The sequence below is a fragment of the Hyaena hyaena genome, unplaced genomic scaffold, assembly GCF_003009895.1.
Source record: "Hyaena hyaena isolate Hyena2069 unplaced genomic scaffold, ASM300989v1 scaffold_602, whole genome shotgun sequence".
Classification (NCBI taxonomy): domain Eukaryota; kingdom Metazoa; phylum Chordata; class Mammalia; order Carnivora; family Hyaenidae; genus Hyaena; species Hyaena hyaena.
The window spans coordinates 860312-876994 of NW_024081229.1; the positions used below are offsets into that span (position 1 = coordinate 860312).

Consider the following 16683-nt stretch of genomic DNA (forward strand, 5'->3'; position numbering starts at 1 on the left):
AGATGCTTAACCAACTGAGCTACCCAGGCACCCCTGCCATTTCTTAAAGACTGTTATTCTGAATTGTCTTTCCTAATTTTTGATATTACATTACTGGCAGGAGATAATGTTTCCTAATGGCTATTCTCGATGAAATTAAAAAGATGAAAACAAACCCTGGGTATAGTCCAGATCACTGTTGATAAGTCCTTCTGTAGGGGAAGTAGGAGATGGTGAACAAGACTTGTTTTCTTCCTTTTATAGTGAGAACATACTCATTTTATAACTTAAAACAAACAAAAACCGTTGGGGCCCGTGGATGGCCTATTTGGTTAATTGTCTGGCTTCAGCTCAGGTCATGATACCATAGTTCTTGGGATCAAGCCCCGTGTCCAGCTCTGCACTGATGGTGTGGAACCTGTTTGGGATTCTCACTCTCCCTCTCTCTCTATTACTCCCTCCCCACCCCCCTCTTTCTCTCTCAAAATAAACTTAAAAAACCAAAAAATTGATAAGGAGGAAAAAATCATTCCCCTGCCTAGAGATATTTTATTTTTTTTTTTATTTTTTCCCCTCAATATTTTATGATTATGAAAAATTTCACATAGCAAAAAGTTGAATGAAATTTACAGTAAATATGGAAAAACCCAGCATCTAATTTTTTTTAGGTTTATTTTGAAAGAGAGAGAGTTGAAGCGGCAGAGAGAGAGGGAGAGAGAATCCCAAACTGACTCCACATCATCAGTGTGAGCCCGATGCATGGCTCAAACTCATGAACCATGAGATCACGACCTGAACCGAAATCAAGAATTGGGACACTTTAACTGACTGAGCCTTCCTGGTACCCTGGCATTTACATCTTTTGAAATTTTTGAATGTTTATTTTTTGAGAGAGAGAGAGAGAGAGAGAAAGAATGAACACATGTGCACATATGTTAGCAGGGGAAGGGCAGGGAGGGAGACAGAATCCCAAGAAGGCTCTGTGCTGCCAGAACTGATGCAGGACTCCATCTCACAATCATGAGATTATGACTTGAGCTAAAACCAAGAGTCACTCTCCACCCAGGCTCCCCGGAATTTTTCACATTTAATTCAATACTACATCAAGAGCTTATGGTGCCTTATAGTATGTTGAAGAAATAAGAATAAATAATTAATAAGAATTTAGAGGATAGGATTTAATTTTGTTTTCTCAATAGGTAAATTTGTTTTTAGCAAATTATCTTAAGTAGCCACTGGTTGATTTCATTAGTTTGCTCAGATACCAAGTATCTATCTAACATAATCATATAATAAATGTCATTCAATTAGCTTTAAGTTTTTTTTGTGTGTATTTTTTTTTTTAATTTTTTTTTTTAATGTTTTATTTATTTCTAGGAGAGAGAGAGAGACAGCGTGAGCAGGGGAGAGGTCAGAGAGAGAGGGAGTCACAGACTGAAACAGGCTCCAGGCTCTGAGCTGGCAGTCAGCACAGAGCCCGACGCGGGGCTCGAACCCACGAACCGCGAGATCATGACCTAAGCGAAAGTCGGACGCTTAACCGACTAAGCCACCGAGGCGCCCCAAGTTTTAAAGAAATAATGAGCACATTAAACATTTGGAAAGGAACTTCAAAACCTGTGTTATATTCTCTAGAATACTTTCTTAGGCCTCTAAAAGTAAACTCAATTTTTGGTAACATCCCAAAGCCTGATTCAGATCCAACTCTGAAAGACTGAAATAGTTGAGTTATCAAAAAACAAAATGGTTATAAATTAATAATGATTTCTGTGGGTATTCTAATAATAGTTTTAAGCACTGGCATCAGTGACAGAGTCTCCACGTACTCCTAGTGTCATCCCACCAAAAATACAGCGAGTTTTACTCTAGTCATTGTTCATTTGTAATTTTGTTTCAGAGTTTTGAGACAAAGCCCAAGTATATGTAAGAATTTAATATATGATAAAGTTGGAATTAGAAATCAGATACAAAAGGAGAATTACTAAATATATAGTAATGGGAGCACTGATCATTTGAAAAAGTGGAGAGCCTTAATTTTCATTAATGTGTTTCTTGAATTTCAAGCACATAGTCTTCAGAGGGGAAAAAAATTGCCACAACACCTAAAGGTTAACTTAATATATCTTTAATATTTCTTATATTTGTACTAACATAAAAATAGGTATACATTTATTCTTATACTTCTCACACAATAAAATCTAAACCATTTATAAATTAAATTAAAACCAATTAAATGCAAAGTAATCACCTTAATATAATGTAACAAATAATGCCGTTTGGCCCAAATAATAAAACAATGTTTTGCCCAAAAGAAAGAAATCGCAGGTATTTGGTTTAATAGCAAAAAGCTGCAATTTTAGTTTCCAAGAAACTGAAACTTTCAGTTTCTGAATGTTTTTACTTTAATAATAATGATGAAAATGTTCACAAAGTATCTTGTTCAAACTAGTATTGATAAATTTAAGCCTTTCTCTCCTTTCTTCAAAGCAATCAGAACAGAAAATTAACCAAACCTATCAAATGTTAGCCCTCAAATGCCAGTTTTAAAAGGTATGAATTGACAGAATGAAAACATAACAATTGCCTTTACTGAAATCTGCATTAATTACTATTGAGTCCAATTAGCTTTAGAACTTGAAACAGAAACATTCTTTACTATTTGCTATTATACTTATTGCTAATGAACTGTTGAAAAGTTGTAGCAACTTCACAACACAAATGGTACTGTTAGGGTATAGATCTTTTCTGAATAAATATATGACCTCAATGTCAAAACCACATCAGGTATATTTTGTGTACAACAATAGCACACCATCATTTTTCTCATTCTTATGTAATCCATGTTCTGCAGCTTCCATAGTTTTATTTTTTTTCAAATCAGATTTTAATTTTGAATACTTAACACTATTATTGATATGCATTTCACTTTCTTCGTGTTTGCTAAGAATATGTGATAAATGCTGCCAATCTTTGCACCCATTCTCATTCTTCAGTTGATTTTTTCCTTCCCCAAAGAGTTTGCAATACAAACAAAACACAGAATCTTTTAAGGTTGAATAAAGTAACCAGGATCTAGTGGTTTTATCACCATTTGGAAGAATTCGTGTATAATAAGTTTCTGAAAACTTCCTCCCTGTATTGTCTTTTGGAAAGTTAAAATTTCTTACTTGAGGTGGATCATTTTCAACAAGAATGTCCCGTTGTTTAATATTTAAAACACGGGGCCATGTACCTGGGTCTGCAGAAAGTACAACTGATATAATGGAGTCTTCTGATTTTTTCTCTTCCAGTTGCGCTTGAAATTTATCAGCTATGGTTACAGAAGGTAAATTCACATCCTGTCTGATCAGTGATGTATCTGTCCTACATTCTGCCAAAACCTGTAGCTCTGAAGTCTTTTCCTTTTTTTCTGGTATTCCCTCTTTTTTTTCTAAAAGAGTATTCAATGGTCCATTTAACTTCCTTTCATTTTCTTCTCTAACAGCATTCCTTTTTCTGTTTTCTGATGCTGATAAATTTTTTGATTTTGTTTCCATCATCTGAAACAGATTACAGTTTTATGTTAGAATTGTTAAGATTAATGTATATATAAATGCTCAATAAGCACATGAAAAGTTGCTCATCATTTGTCATCAAATATCAATCAAAAACACCTCATACCACTTCACATCCACTAGGGTGGCTATAAAAAAAGATATATGATATAATGGCGAGTGTTGGCAAAGACACGGAAAAGCTAAAACCTTCCTAAGGTGATAGTGCAAATGTAAAATGGTACAGGTACCTTGGAAAACAGCCTGGCAATTCTTGAAAAGTTTAAAGAGTTACATATGACCCACCAACACCAGAATGAAAATGCAGATCTACACAGATTTGTACTAAGTGTTCATAGCAACATTATTCATAATAGCCAAAAAGTAAAAATAATTAAAATGTCCATTACTGATGGATAAACAAAAAATGCGGGGAAGGACACCTGGGTGGCTCAGTCAGTTAAGCATCCAACTTCAGCTCAGGTCATGATCTCGTGGTTTGTGGGTTTGGGCCCTGAGTCAGTCTCTGTGCTGACAGCTCAGAGCCTGGAGCCTGCTTTGGATTCTGTGTTTCTCCCTCTCTGCCCTTCCCATGCTCATGCTGTCTCAATAATAAATAAAGGTTAAAAAAAAAAAATTAAAAAACGTGGGGAAAAAATGTGGGTATTATCCATACAATGAAATCGTATTTGGCGATAAAAACAAGTGAAGTTATTTAAAAAAAGTTTTTTTTTTTATGTCTTTATTTTAAGAGACAGAGAGCGAGCCGGGGAGGGGCAGAGAGAGAGAGAGGGAGACACAGAATCTGAAGGAGGCTCCAGGCTCTGAGCTGTCAGCACAGAGCCCGATGTGGACTCGAACCCACGAACTATGAGATCATGACCTGAGCCGAAGTAGGACGCTTAACTAACTGAGCCACCTAGGCGCCCCCCAAACAAGTGAAGTTATATGCTACAACCTGGATGAACACTGAAAACAGTATATGTGAAAGCCAGCTATAAAGTATCACATTTTGTATGGTTCCATTTAATAAAAAGACATAGAACTGATTTTAGAGTCAATAATAAAATTAAGAAAAATTTGAAACAAAGATGTAGATAATGCGAATGGTATCCTACTAGCTATAATCTTTTTGTACACAGCACAACTTGAACACTGCATTCAACGTTTACAAAACTAAGAGAACTTTGTTTTGATTTAACCCTGAAAGCCATATTGGTGGCAGTTAAGTAAAAAAAGCAGGAACAACATACCCAAGTTTGTATTTAGACTGCTCTGACTGTATTATGATTTCTAACTGTAAGGAAGACCAGTGGTGCAGAAACAGCCAAGAAACTGTGGGAGTCATTCTGACAAGAGAGATGATGGCTTGGTCTAGGATTATAGGAATAAAGACAGGATAGACCTGGGGCGCCTGGGTGGCTTAGTCGGTTAAGCGTCCGACTTTCGCTTAGGTCAGGATCTCGCGGTTCGTGGGTTCGAGCCCCGCGTCGGGCTCTGTGCTGACTGCCAGCTCGGAGCCTGGAGCCTGTTTCAGTCTGTGACTCCCTCTCTCTCTGACCCTCCCCTGCTCACGCTGCCTCTCTCTCTCTCTCTCCTAGAAATAAATAAAACATTAAAAAAAAAAAAAATTTAAGACAGGATAGACCTGAGAGATATTTAGAAAGTAGAATCTGGATTATTGGTAACTGAGTGGCTCTGGAGGCTAAGGAAATTTAGGAGGCCCTAAATTTCTACCTAGGCATCTGACTGAATGATGGGACCATTTACTGATATGGGAAACAGAATGAAAAAAAGGTTTGGAGTTTCAGCTTTAGACATGGAATTTGAGATATCTGTGGAACATTCAAATGGAGATGACAGATGGATAGATTTGTCTGAAATTGAAAGAAATATCTACACATAAAACAAACTTCAAAAAAACAAAAAAAGAGGGGAGGGGTGCCTAGGTGGCTCAGTCGCTTACTTGCTTACTTCGGCTCAGGTCATGATCTCTGGTTTCCTGGGTTCGAGCCCTGCACTGGGGTCTCTGAGCTGACAGCTAGCTCAGAGCATGGAGCCTGTTTCAGACTCTGTGTCTCCCTCTCTCTCTGACCCTCCCCTGCTCACGCTGTCTCTCTCTCAGAAATAAATAAAAACATTTTAAAAATTTTTTAAAAAGAGGGGAAATTATCATCTACAGATATATTTTGGAAATCATGAGGATATATTAATTAAAACCATGAGATCAGAGGGGTACCTGAGTGGCTCAGTTGGTTAAGCATCTACTGATTTCAGCTCAGGTCATGATCTCACAGTTGGGGAGAATAAGCCCTATGTCGGGCTCTGTGCTGACAGCGCAAAGACCTCTCTCAAAATAAGCATTAAAAAAAAAAAAAAAAAATCTTACTTTTTCCCATAAAAATGATTTGGTACCAACTGATGAAAGACAGCAGAGTAGGAGGGTCCTGGCCTCATCTCGCTTCACGGACACAAGAAAACAACTACATCTACACAACGAACTAGAATATGGCCTAAAGACTGGCAGAAAAGACCTTCTATGGCTAAACACAGAGATAAGTTCACACTGACAAGAGATGTGCCTGGGAACCAAATAAATACCTAGTAAAACTAACCACAAGCAAGAGAAGAGAGAGGCTCAGACCCTACTGGGTACCCTTGACACTGGGGATCTGAGTCACTGTAACCTGTGCCTTTGAAAACCAGCAGGGCTTAACTCCAAAGGCTTTAGAAATCAGTGGCGCTTAGCTGAATGACTACAGGACTAGGCCCCTTTACTTGCATTCCTTTTCTTTCCCTCCTGTGAGCTGGGAAAGGCTCCTCCCAGAGGGAGTACAGGGCTCCCCAGAGGGCTCCCCAGCCGTCTCCACTCACTGCACCCTCCTGGGGTAACTGGGTGAAGGTGCGCTTCCATGTCCTGACCCCTGCATTCCAGCTGTGCTGTCTGGCATCCCTGCCTGAATGAAGTAATGCCTCTGCCTAAAAAAAACATATATCAGTGGGACTTAAGCCTGGGAGCTTTAAAAACCGGTGAGTTTGTTTGTTTATTTATTTATTTATTTATTTAAAGGCCAATGAAACCAGGAGCTTGTTCTTTGAAAAGATAAACGGAATTGATAAACCATTAGCTACTCATCAAGAAAAAAAGAATACTCAAATAAAATCAGAAATGGGGAAGAAATAATAATACTACAGTAATACAAAAGATTACAAGGAAATACTATAATAAAGCTATATGCTGACATATGGACAACCTAAAAGACATGGGTAAATTCCTAGAAACCTATAATCTTCCAAAACTGAATCAAGAAGACATAAAAAATTTGAACAGACTAATTACTAGTAATGAAATTGAATCAATCAAAAAATTCTCAACAAACAAAACTCTAGGACTCACTTCACAGGTGAATTCCACCAAGCAAAAATTTAAGAAAAGTTAACATTGGGGCGCCTGGGTGGCTCAATTGGTTAAGTGTCCGACTTTGGCTCAGGTCATGATCTCTCCGTTTGTGGGTTCGAACCCCGCATCGCACAGCTCTGAGCCTGGACCCTGCTTCAGATTCTGTGTCTCCCTCTCTCTGTGCCCCTCCCCCACTCACGCTCTGTCTGTGTCTCAAAAATAAACTATAAAAAAAATTTTTAAAAAAAGAAAAGTTAATACCTATTCTTCACAAGCTATTCTAAAAAATGGAAGAGGAAGGAAAACTAGCTTAGGACAATCAACTGATTTCAAAACTCATTTGAGATGGGACAGCTCAGTGACTGATTAACAAAAACGGAACTAAATGAGACTCTAAGATAAATCTGGTTAATGTAAGTTAACAAGGAAAAGCTATTGTATACTTGATCATTTAAACGCATTGAAAATAATTACCTGTTTATATTCATTAACACAACTTTGGCAGCAAAATCTTGCCTGCTGACCTTCAATGATCAGGACATTGTTCCCAGCACTTTTACTAGGCAAGTACTCTCCACACTGTTCACAGCAATTCATTATCAGACCATTGGCTAACCTGTACTTATTAAAGCACTGGTTACTGCATAGTTTATGTATTACATTATTAACGCTGACTTCATGACGAATCTAAAAGAAAAGTCAGAATTTATTAAAAGAATGAGCCAGAGTAGCACAGTAAGCAATGAGATAACTAGTTTCTTCAAAAGAAACAATCTCTAATTATTTCTCAGTGGAAGAAATATTCAGGGAAAAGACTAAAAAGGAAATTCCATTACTTTCACTTTTATCTTTGATTTTACAAAAAAGGTAAGATTCATGGAATAAAAACTATAAAATAAGTAATAACTTCCCTAGAGACACTTAAGACCTAGAGGAAACAGACTATTGTGAAGATTTTGATATGACCTGATTAAAAGAAATGGACTTGGAATTTTTGTTATTATAAACTTCACTACCCTAATTCATAGAAGGTGCTAAAAGTCCATATTACTATACTCAGGATGGTGTCTGTATATACATAAGATGGTTTTTGCTTTGCTCAGTTCTATGGTAACAGAGATAAAATCATGTCCTCAATTTGCACAGCTCCAGGGAACACCAACTTCAGTTGCCAAGGAGTATGTTATGTAAGGACTGCCTGTATGCATGTTTCTTCTTTCAGCAACTGGAAAGATGGCAATACCACTTAAGAAATGTGATCAACACACTTACACTCCACTTGTTCTGTATATTCTTGTACCAGGACTGGTTGCTTCCTACATGTCCTGAACTTGCACGTTTAGTGACTAATAAGAACAAAATTCACCTGAACACTAACGCTTAGTTTATGAATATATTCAATTCCATGGAAATAGCTGTATACTTTCTATAGCATGCAAATGGGATATTCATTCACAAAAGAGTTAGTTCTAACATATCTTTATCCTTCCCTTTAATTTCATTGTGTAGATCCAGGACATTTGTATTATGTAGATGGCAGAGCATATAATAACACTTAAAAATTAAAATTATCCCTGTTAACCTACATAATAGCTTAAATAAGATATAAAAATCCAGACCTCTGTTAGTTTACTACAGATTATACATCTTGATTTATTAACTCTCTTTCTAAGATTCTGGTTGTCTTCACAGGGAGGCAAAGATGTTCGACAAAATTCTTGGGAGGAGTCTTTTGACTCAACTTGAACAGTAGTAGCATTTTTTGTAGGTGCATTTCTGAAACACAAGGGACAGATGCAACTTAAGAATATTACATTTTAATAAAAGTCAAATATATGAACAAGAAATGACATTTTTCATTTTCTCATAATTTAATCCTAAGAATCTACTGGAATTTTTGGGTCTTACTAGGTTTTGGTAAACCCACTTTCGGTTTCACTGTCAAGGGTTCCTAAGTAATATGGCAGGAGATGACTTGGAGATAAAAACATTTTGTAGCACAAGAACCTTGTCACAGGTTATTATGACTTTTTGAAGCACTCCAAAAAGGTGGTAGCAACTTGGTAGAATTAAGGGAAAAGATGGGGAAGGAGCAAGGCAAAGGCAGTGGCAGAGAGAGGGTCAATTTTTACATTCCCCTTTCCTGCCTCGAGTAAGGACAGTACAAATGAACTCATAGCTCTGACATACTCTAGGATAAGTCAAGCTCAATAAACTTGAAGATATCTTTGCAGCAACTGTATCCGTGAATCTATACAGCTCTCCAATTACATTCAACACACATCTATACTGCCAGTATCCAACTATATGGAGCCATGTTGAAAAGTACAGCTTACTTTTTACATATTACATTGCGTTTCTTTGGAGTGCGCTTATGAGAGAAGGAAGAAAGGCAGGTGGTAGAACAAAAGAGGTGAGCTGATCCTTTTCGTTGATAAGCTGTCTGTCCCTTCTGTAAAGGTTTTTTGCAGTGTGCACAAGTGATTTTAGCTGCTTTAGTAAGTTGCTGTTGGACTGAAGACTGGAAAATCTGTTTAGGAAGGGAGGCCACTGATGATAAAGAATCCACCCCTGGCTGTTTCTGATTACGGGGAAATGATGCTGACTGGGAGATCCAAGAATCTTAAAAATAAAACACACGAGAAAAAGTCATGGAACAATTCAAAATTCACATCAGAAAAATATTTTAAATTTTCATTTTGCAAGTTTAAGAGAATAGTGAGGCGGCCCTATAAGCAAATGGTCAAGGCCAGGTAACCCTGTTGTACAATCCCAGGGGAACTACCCACTTTGTATTCTTTTTTTTTTTTTTTCCATTTCATTTATTTTTTAATTTACATCCAAGTTAGTTAGCATATAGTGCAATAATCATTTCAAGAGTAGATGCCAATGATTCTCCCCACCATGTATAATACCCAGTGCTTATTCCAACAAGTATCTTCCTTAGGGCCCTTACCCATTTAGGCCATCCCCACAGCCACAACTCCTCCAGCAACCCTCAGTTTCTTGTCTGTATTTAAGAGTCTCTTTTAAGCTCATTTCACTTAGCATAATACCCTCTAGTTCCACGTAGTTGCAAATGGCAAGATTTCATTCTTTTTGATTGCCAAGTAATATTCCATTATATACAAACACACACACACACACACACACACACACCCGCCCCCCCACATCTTCTTTGGGCTCTTTCCATACTTTGGTTATTGTCGATAGCACTGTGCTAAATATTGGGGTGCATGTGCCCCTTTGAAACAGCACACCTGTATCCCCTGGATAAATACTTAGTAGTGCAATTGCTGGGTGGTAGAGTAGTTCTGTTTTTAATTCTTTGAGGAACCCGCACACTGTTTTTCAGAGTGGCTGCACCAGTTTGCATTCCCATCAGCCGTGCAAAAGGGTTCCTCTTCGCATCCTTGCCAACATCTGTTGTTGCTTGAGTTGTTAATTTTAGCTATTCTGACAGGTATGAGGTAGTATCTCACTGTGGTTTTCATTTGTATTTCCCTAATAATGAGTGATGTTGAGCATCTTTTCATGTGTCTGTTAGCCATCTGGATGTCTTCTTTGTATACTAACCCTTTATTTGATATGTCATTTGCAAATATCTTCTCCCATTCTGTCAGTTGCCTTTTAGTTTTGCTAATTGTTTCACTCGCAGTACAGAAGCTTTTATTTTGATGAGGTCTCAATCATTCATCTTTGCTTTTGTTTCCCTTGCCTCTAGAGACGTGTTGAGTAAGAAGATGCTGCAGCCAAGGTCAAAGAGATTTTTTTTTTGCCTTTCTCCTCTAGGATTTTGATGGCTTCCTGTCTTACATTTAGGTCTTTCATCCATTTTGCATTTATTTTTGTGTACGGTGTAAAGAAAGTGGTCCAGGTTCATTTTCCTGCATTTTGCTGTCCAGTTTTCCCAGCAGTATTTGCTGAAGAGACTGTCTATTCCATCAGATATTCTTTCCTGCTTTGTGAAAGAATAGTTGGCCATATATCTGTGGGTCCATTTCTGGGTTCTCTATTCTGTTCCATTAATCACGTGTCTGTTTTTGTACCATTTTTTAAAGTAATAATTTTAAATGTTTATTTATTTTTGAGAGAGAGAGAGGGAGGGACAGAAAGAGAGGGGAACACAGAATCCGAAGGAGGCTCCAGGCTCTGAACTGTCAGCCGAGAGCCTGATGTAGGGCTCGAGCACACAAGTTGTGAGATCGTGACCTGAGCTGGAGTCAGAAGCTTAACCGACTGAGCCAGCCAGGCACCCCTATCCACTCTGTATTTGAATGATACTCTATTGTGCCAAAACTGTAAATGGTGGCCCTTGAACTGTGCAATGCAGTAGTTACCTACTCTTAAGTTAAGGACCCAAGGTTCAAAATGCATCTTCTGAGCTCACTAGATGATGAAAGTACGTTAAATTGTGCCTTGGTTTCTCACCTACAAACTGGAAATGACATCTAACTCATCAGAGTGTTATGAAGACTAAATGAGATAATGCATACAGTAAAGCAGTATGTTTGATACACAGGGCATTTGCAAAAAAAAAAAAAAAATATTAGCCACCTTTTCTTCTCGAAAAGTATTAATACATTATGAAATAAAGCAAATATGCAAATCAAAGATAACTACAGAATCTGGTATATGTCCATTTTCATAACCACTTCCTCCCTAACATTATGAAAAATATAAAGCATAGAGAAGAAGAAAAAATTTTCTTCAGTGGCCACTCATTCCCACCAAGTCTATTCTCTACTATTTTACTATTTTTGCTTTGTCATCAATTCATCCCTCTAAACACCCATGTGTTTTGTGTATTTCAAGTAAATGTAGAACATCAGTCTACTCCTCTCCAAAATACTTTTTATTCATTTTATTTTAGAGAGCGAGAGCATGAGCAGAAGAGAAGGGCGTGGGCGGGGAGAGGAAAGAAAAAGAATGAGAGAGAGAGACAGAGAGAGAGAGAGATAGGGAGAATCTTAAGCAGGCATCATGTTCAGCAAGGAGACTGACTTGGGGCTCGATCCCATGACCATGAGATCATTGCTTTAGGCCAAAATTAAGAGTCAGATGCTCAACTGACTGAGCCACCTAGGCACCCCTATTTATTTTAAATTTTATTTATTTATTAATTTTAACTAAGCTCTACACCCAGGGGTGGGGCTTGAACTCATGACCTCAAGATCAAGAGCTGCATGTTCTACCAACTAGGCCAGCTAGGCACCCCTCCAAAACACTTTTTAAAGCAATTTTTTTTTAAAATATATTTTTATTTATTTCTAGGAGAGAGAGAGAGACAGTGTGAGCAGGGGAAGGTCAGAGAGAGAGGGAGACACAGACTCTGAAATAGGCTCTAGGCTCTGAGCTGGCAGTCAGCACAGAGCCCGACGCGGGGCTCGAACCCACGAACCACGAGATCATGACCTAAGCGAAAGTCGGATGCTTAACTGACTAAGCCACCCAGGCGCCCCGAAAGCAACTCTTTTTACAATTTCTTCTTAGCCTTCTAAATATTATTTTATAATCATTAATATAGGTGATAGATTATTCTGCAAAGACTTAGCTTTCCTAACTTCACACAGGGACTCCTCCATCGTATTGTTAGCTTCAAAATGGTAAAAATAATATTAAGTACCAGTAGTAATATTTCTCAAACCTTGACATTCATGAGATCACTTAAGAATCTTACTTAAACAGAGAGTCTAGGGGTGCCTGGCTGGTTCAGTCATAGAGCATACAACTCTTGACCTTGAGGCTGTGAGTTAGAGCCCCACGATAGGTGTGGAGATTACTTAAAAATATATAAATACATACACATATACATACACAGATTCTAAATCAATAGGTCTAGGGAAGGGCCTGAGGTCCTGCGTTTCTTTTTTTTTAATGTTTATTTTTGAGAACAAGCAAGCGAGTGAGTGCAAGTGCAGGGGAGGAGCAGAGAGAGAGGGAGACAGAGGACGTGAGGCAGGCTCTGTGTTGAACTCACATACCATGAGATTATGACCTGAGTTGAAGTCAGATGCTTAACCAACTGAGCCACCCACGTGCCCCAAGGTTCTGCCTTTCTAACTTACTCTTACATGATGGTGAAGCTGTGAGGCCTAAGAGTACGGAATTATTCTGTCACCTCTCTTCAAAAATCGCTTTGGTCAGTAACAAGAGGTCTATGGCCCTCCTCCATCTATCACGTCCTCAAAAGCCTTTCAGAGTACACTACCCCCCACCTACTCCTTCCAATTTTCTTTGTCCTATTTCAAGATACCTTTACTTTACAAGCAAAAATAAAACAGAACAAGTAACAAAAGCAACTCTTTAAGTCCACAGGATGACATACTGGAAATATAGAATATATTACAATAAATTTTTATCACCTAATAGAATTTTCATTACTACTTAATTTTCCTACTTCTGAACCATTCCAAAGAAAACAAAAATTACATATTCATCTGTAGATCAAACATTTCTGCATATCACATAGCTAGATAGGTAACAGATTTAATAAATAACAGAAATGAAGGATAGCAACCATTACAAGATTTGTTATTACCATTAATATGGGAGAAATAACCCCAAAGAAAAAATATTGGTCTTTAAAATTTTAGGGAGTTATCCATACTTAAAGGGAGCATATTTATATATAACTATGGAGTGTGAGACATCAATATATGCTCAGGACAATAATTAGATTCTGCAATTTCCTTTTCATGTTAGCTTTGGTGCATAAAGCAAGCAAATGCTTACTTTGCTAATACCGCAACTATTTAGTTTCTCGAAATTTCAGAGTTTATTTCATCAAATTTTTATTTAATTTTATTTTTGGCATTTGTGTCTCCAGGTTAAACTCAATCTCTCAAATTCTTCCATATCCTTCCAAGTATGTTTTAAGAGAAGGGACAAAATAGATTATTTGGTAAAAACCCCTGATTACATGCAAGGAAAATTAAGACCTAGAAGTTACATGATTTATCCAAAAATCTAGTATTAGATACACTATTGACTTTTAGGTGTTCTTCATTTCTTTCTGCATCTAAACTCTTCTGCCTAAAAAATATTTTAGTATTTATTTAGTGATGGTCTGCTAGTGAAAAGTTCTTTTGGTGTCTCAGTGTGGTTTGTTTGTATTTAGATGTTAAAGAATAACATGTATGCATAGAGTTTATAAATCTTAAGTGGGGAGCTCAATTAAACTTTTCACAATGAATATACTTGCATGACCATCACCCAGAAGCCTGGTCTTTTCTCACTCAATAATTTCCTGCCTTTCCCACAAGCCGTCCCTATTATGACTTCAAAGATTAGACTTCTCTTATTTTGGAATTCACATACATAAAAAAATACAGTATATACTCTTTTGTAGTTGATTACCTTAACATCTTGTCTGTAAATTTCATTCATATTGAATGTATACTTCATTCTTTTGCACTGCTGTTAAGTATTCCATTATATTGCTGGTACTACTTATCTGCCCTACTGCTGTTCTTTTGGGTTTTTTTTTAAGTTGTATTTAAGTAATCTCTACACGCAATGTGGAGCTCAAACACACAACCCTGAGATCCCGAGCTGCATGCTCTTCCAACTGAGCCAGCCAGGCGCCTCTATACATCCTCCTATTGATGGACATTTGGATCATTTCCAATTTTGACTATGATTTCTATATATGTCTTCTAACAGTTTCTTAATGTATTTATCCTGCTTGGAATTTGGATTTATAAATGTTCTTAAATTTGTAGGTTAATGCTTTTTCTCCATTTTAGAAAATTCTCAGTTGTACCTCTTCCATCTTGTTTCTTTCCAGGACCTTAAATACTTGTCCATTTCATCAAGTGTCACAGATCTTTTACATTCTTTTCTGGATTTCTACCCTTGTGACTTCTCTGATATAATCTGAATGATTTTTTCTGAGATTTCTTTCAGTTCACTTATAACTCTTCAGCTATGCCCGAACTGCAGTTAAAATGATTAGTTCCTTAAAATCTATGTCTGATAATCCTATTATCTGGATCCCAAAGCCTCACTTCTCTTGTCTGTTTTCCTCTTGATTTCTGGCATATGGCCTTCGTTCTTCATGCTGCTGATTGCTTTTTTATTGTGTTTATATGAAAAAACGGAGGGGCACCTGGGTGGCTCAGTTGGTTGAGCATCCAACTTTGGCTCAGGTCATGATCTCGCGGTTCCTAAGTTTGAGCCCCACATCAAGCTCACTGTTGTCAGTGAGAGCCCACTTCAGATCCTCTGTCCCTCACCCACTTGCACTCTCTCAAAAATAAACAAAATACTGAAAAAAACCTGAGGCTCTGGATTAGGTCAGCATCCCTAACTAAAGGTCAGAGAGGCTGTGTTTGTTTAGAAAGAGTTTGTTTCTTTTAAAATAATTTTTTTGAAGTTTATTTTGAGAAAGACAGAGACAGCACGAGTTGGGGAGAAGAGAGAGGGAGAGAAATAGAACCCCAGCCAGGCTCTGTGCTGCCAGCACCAAGCCCAACACAAGGCTCAAACTTACAAAACTAAAATCATGACCTGAGCCAAAACCTAGAGTTGCCAAGAGTTGGATGCTTAACCGACCACGACCCAGGCACCTCATGTTTGTTTGTTTTTTGTTTGTTTATTTTTAACCAAGTACCCTTCTTTATGGACCTCTGTGAATATGCTGAAAGTTCTACTTAGATTTTCAGCCTTTCTCTGCAGTTTTTTCTAGGACTGAATGAATACACACCCGTAAGAGAAAAGCAGCCTCAAGTAACAGATTACTTCTCAGAGGCTCCTTCTCTTAGATCTTAGAGCCCTCATTTTCCCACTATATTTATATTATCAGAAACAGAATGCCCTAGAATCAGAATAATGGCCAGAAATGTTTATAATACAATAAAAATAAAACAGATACAAGAGCAATTTCTACATATAGGTATTCTCTGTGATGAGTTTTTTGCTGTTTATATAAAGATAGGTGATGAATAGAGAGCCTTCCCTGAAAGAGTCAATACTAAAAGTTAATGAAAGAATTAAATGACTCAAAGGTCCAGTCAATGGACATAATCCTATTTTTATAAAATGAAAAGTTTTATGTGTTTTTATGCAAAGCCATAATTTTGTATGAAGAAATTTGAACTTATAAGCCCTGGATTTTCGTGTAATTCAGCTCCAGAAATCTTCATCTTGCTCTTATATTTTTCTATTTCCTGTTTTGGAAATCCTTCAATTTTTAAAAGTAGAATGCACAAATAAACTAAACTAAGACACTATGGGGAAGCTCTGACTCTAAGTGACAAAAATTATAATAATAGTGTAATTGATGCCATCTTCTTCTAGAAGTCTGGTAGAAATTAGTTTTACTAATGCTAATAGCAAGTGCAAGCAAAAGCAAAAACAAAACCTAGGGCTAATAGTAAAATTAGACAACTAATACTACGCTATATTCAAGTTAAAGAGAGAAAAATAGCAACAATGACAAAAAGACTATCCTTTTGACAGTTGACTAATGCTCATGAAAGCTTCAAACATTTCATTAAAAAATTTTTAATTTATTATTTTTTTTAAAGTAATTTCTACACCCAATGTGAGGCTCGAACTCACAACCTTGAGATTGAGAGTTGCACACCCCAAAAACAGAGCCAGCCAGGAGTGCCAGGGTCAACATATCTTTAACATCACTCATCATCTGACAACTTGGTAAACATTCTTTTTAGAATTCTACACTAAATGTTATTATTTAAAGGATATAGTTCTGTAACTTTTGTCCCCAAAAATAGAATTTTGGAGCTCAGGAACTGTAAATTCATC

General features: G+C 37.2%; 1 protein-coding gene across 10 annotated transcripts in view; it reads right to left on the reverse strand.

Annotated features, from left to right (window-relative positions):
• Positions 1-2145: 2145 nt before the first annotated feature.
• ZMYM5 (zinc finger MYM-type containing 5) overlaps positions 2146-16683 on the reverse strand; it is a 33379-nt gene continuing 18841 nt past the window's right edge. For 7 of the 10 annotated variants that reach the window (XM_039256957.1, XM_039256953.1, XM_039256956.1 and 4 more), the window contains 4 exons: positions 9249-9534; positions 8532-8688; positions 7387-7599; positions 2146-3518 (listed from right to left, as the gene is read on the reverse strand). In XM_039256957.1, coding sequence (XP_039112888.1) covers positions 2760-3518; positions 7387-7599; positions 8532-8688; positions 9249-9534 — 1415 coding nt within the window. In that variant the 3' untranslated portion in view covers positions 2146-2759. The other 3 variants (XM_039256959.1, XM_039256960.1, XM_039256962.1) reach the window with 3 other exon arrangements.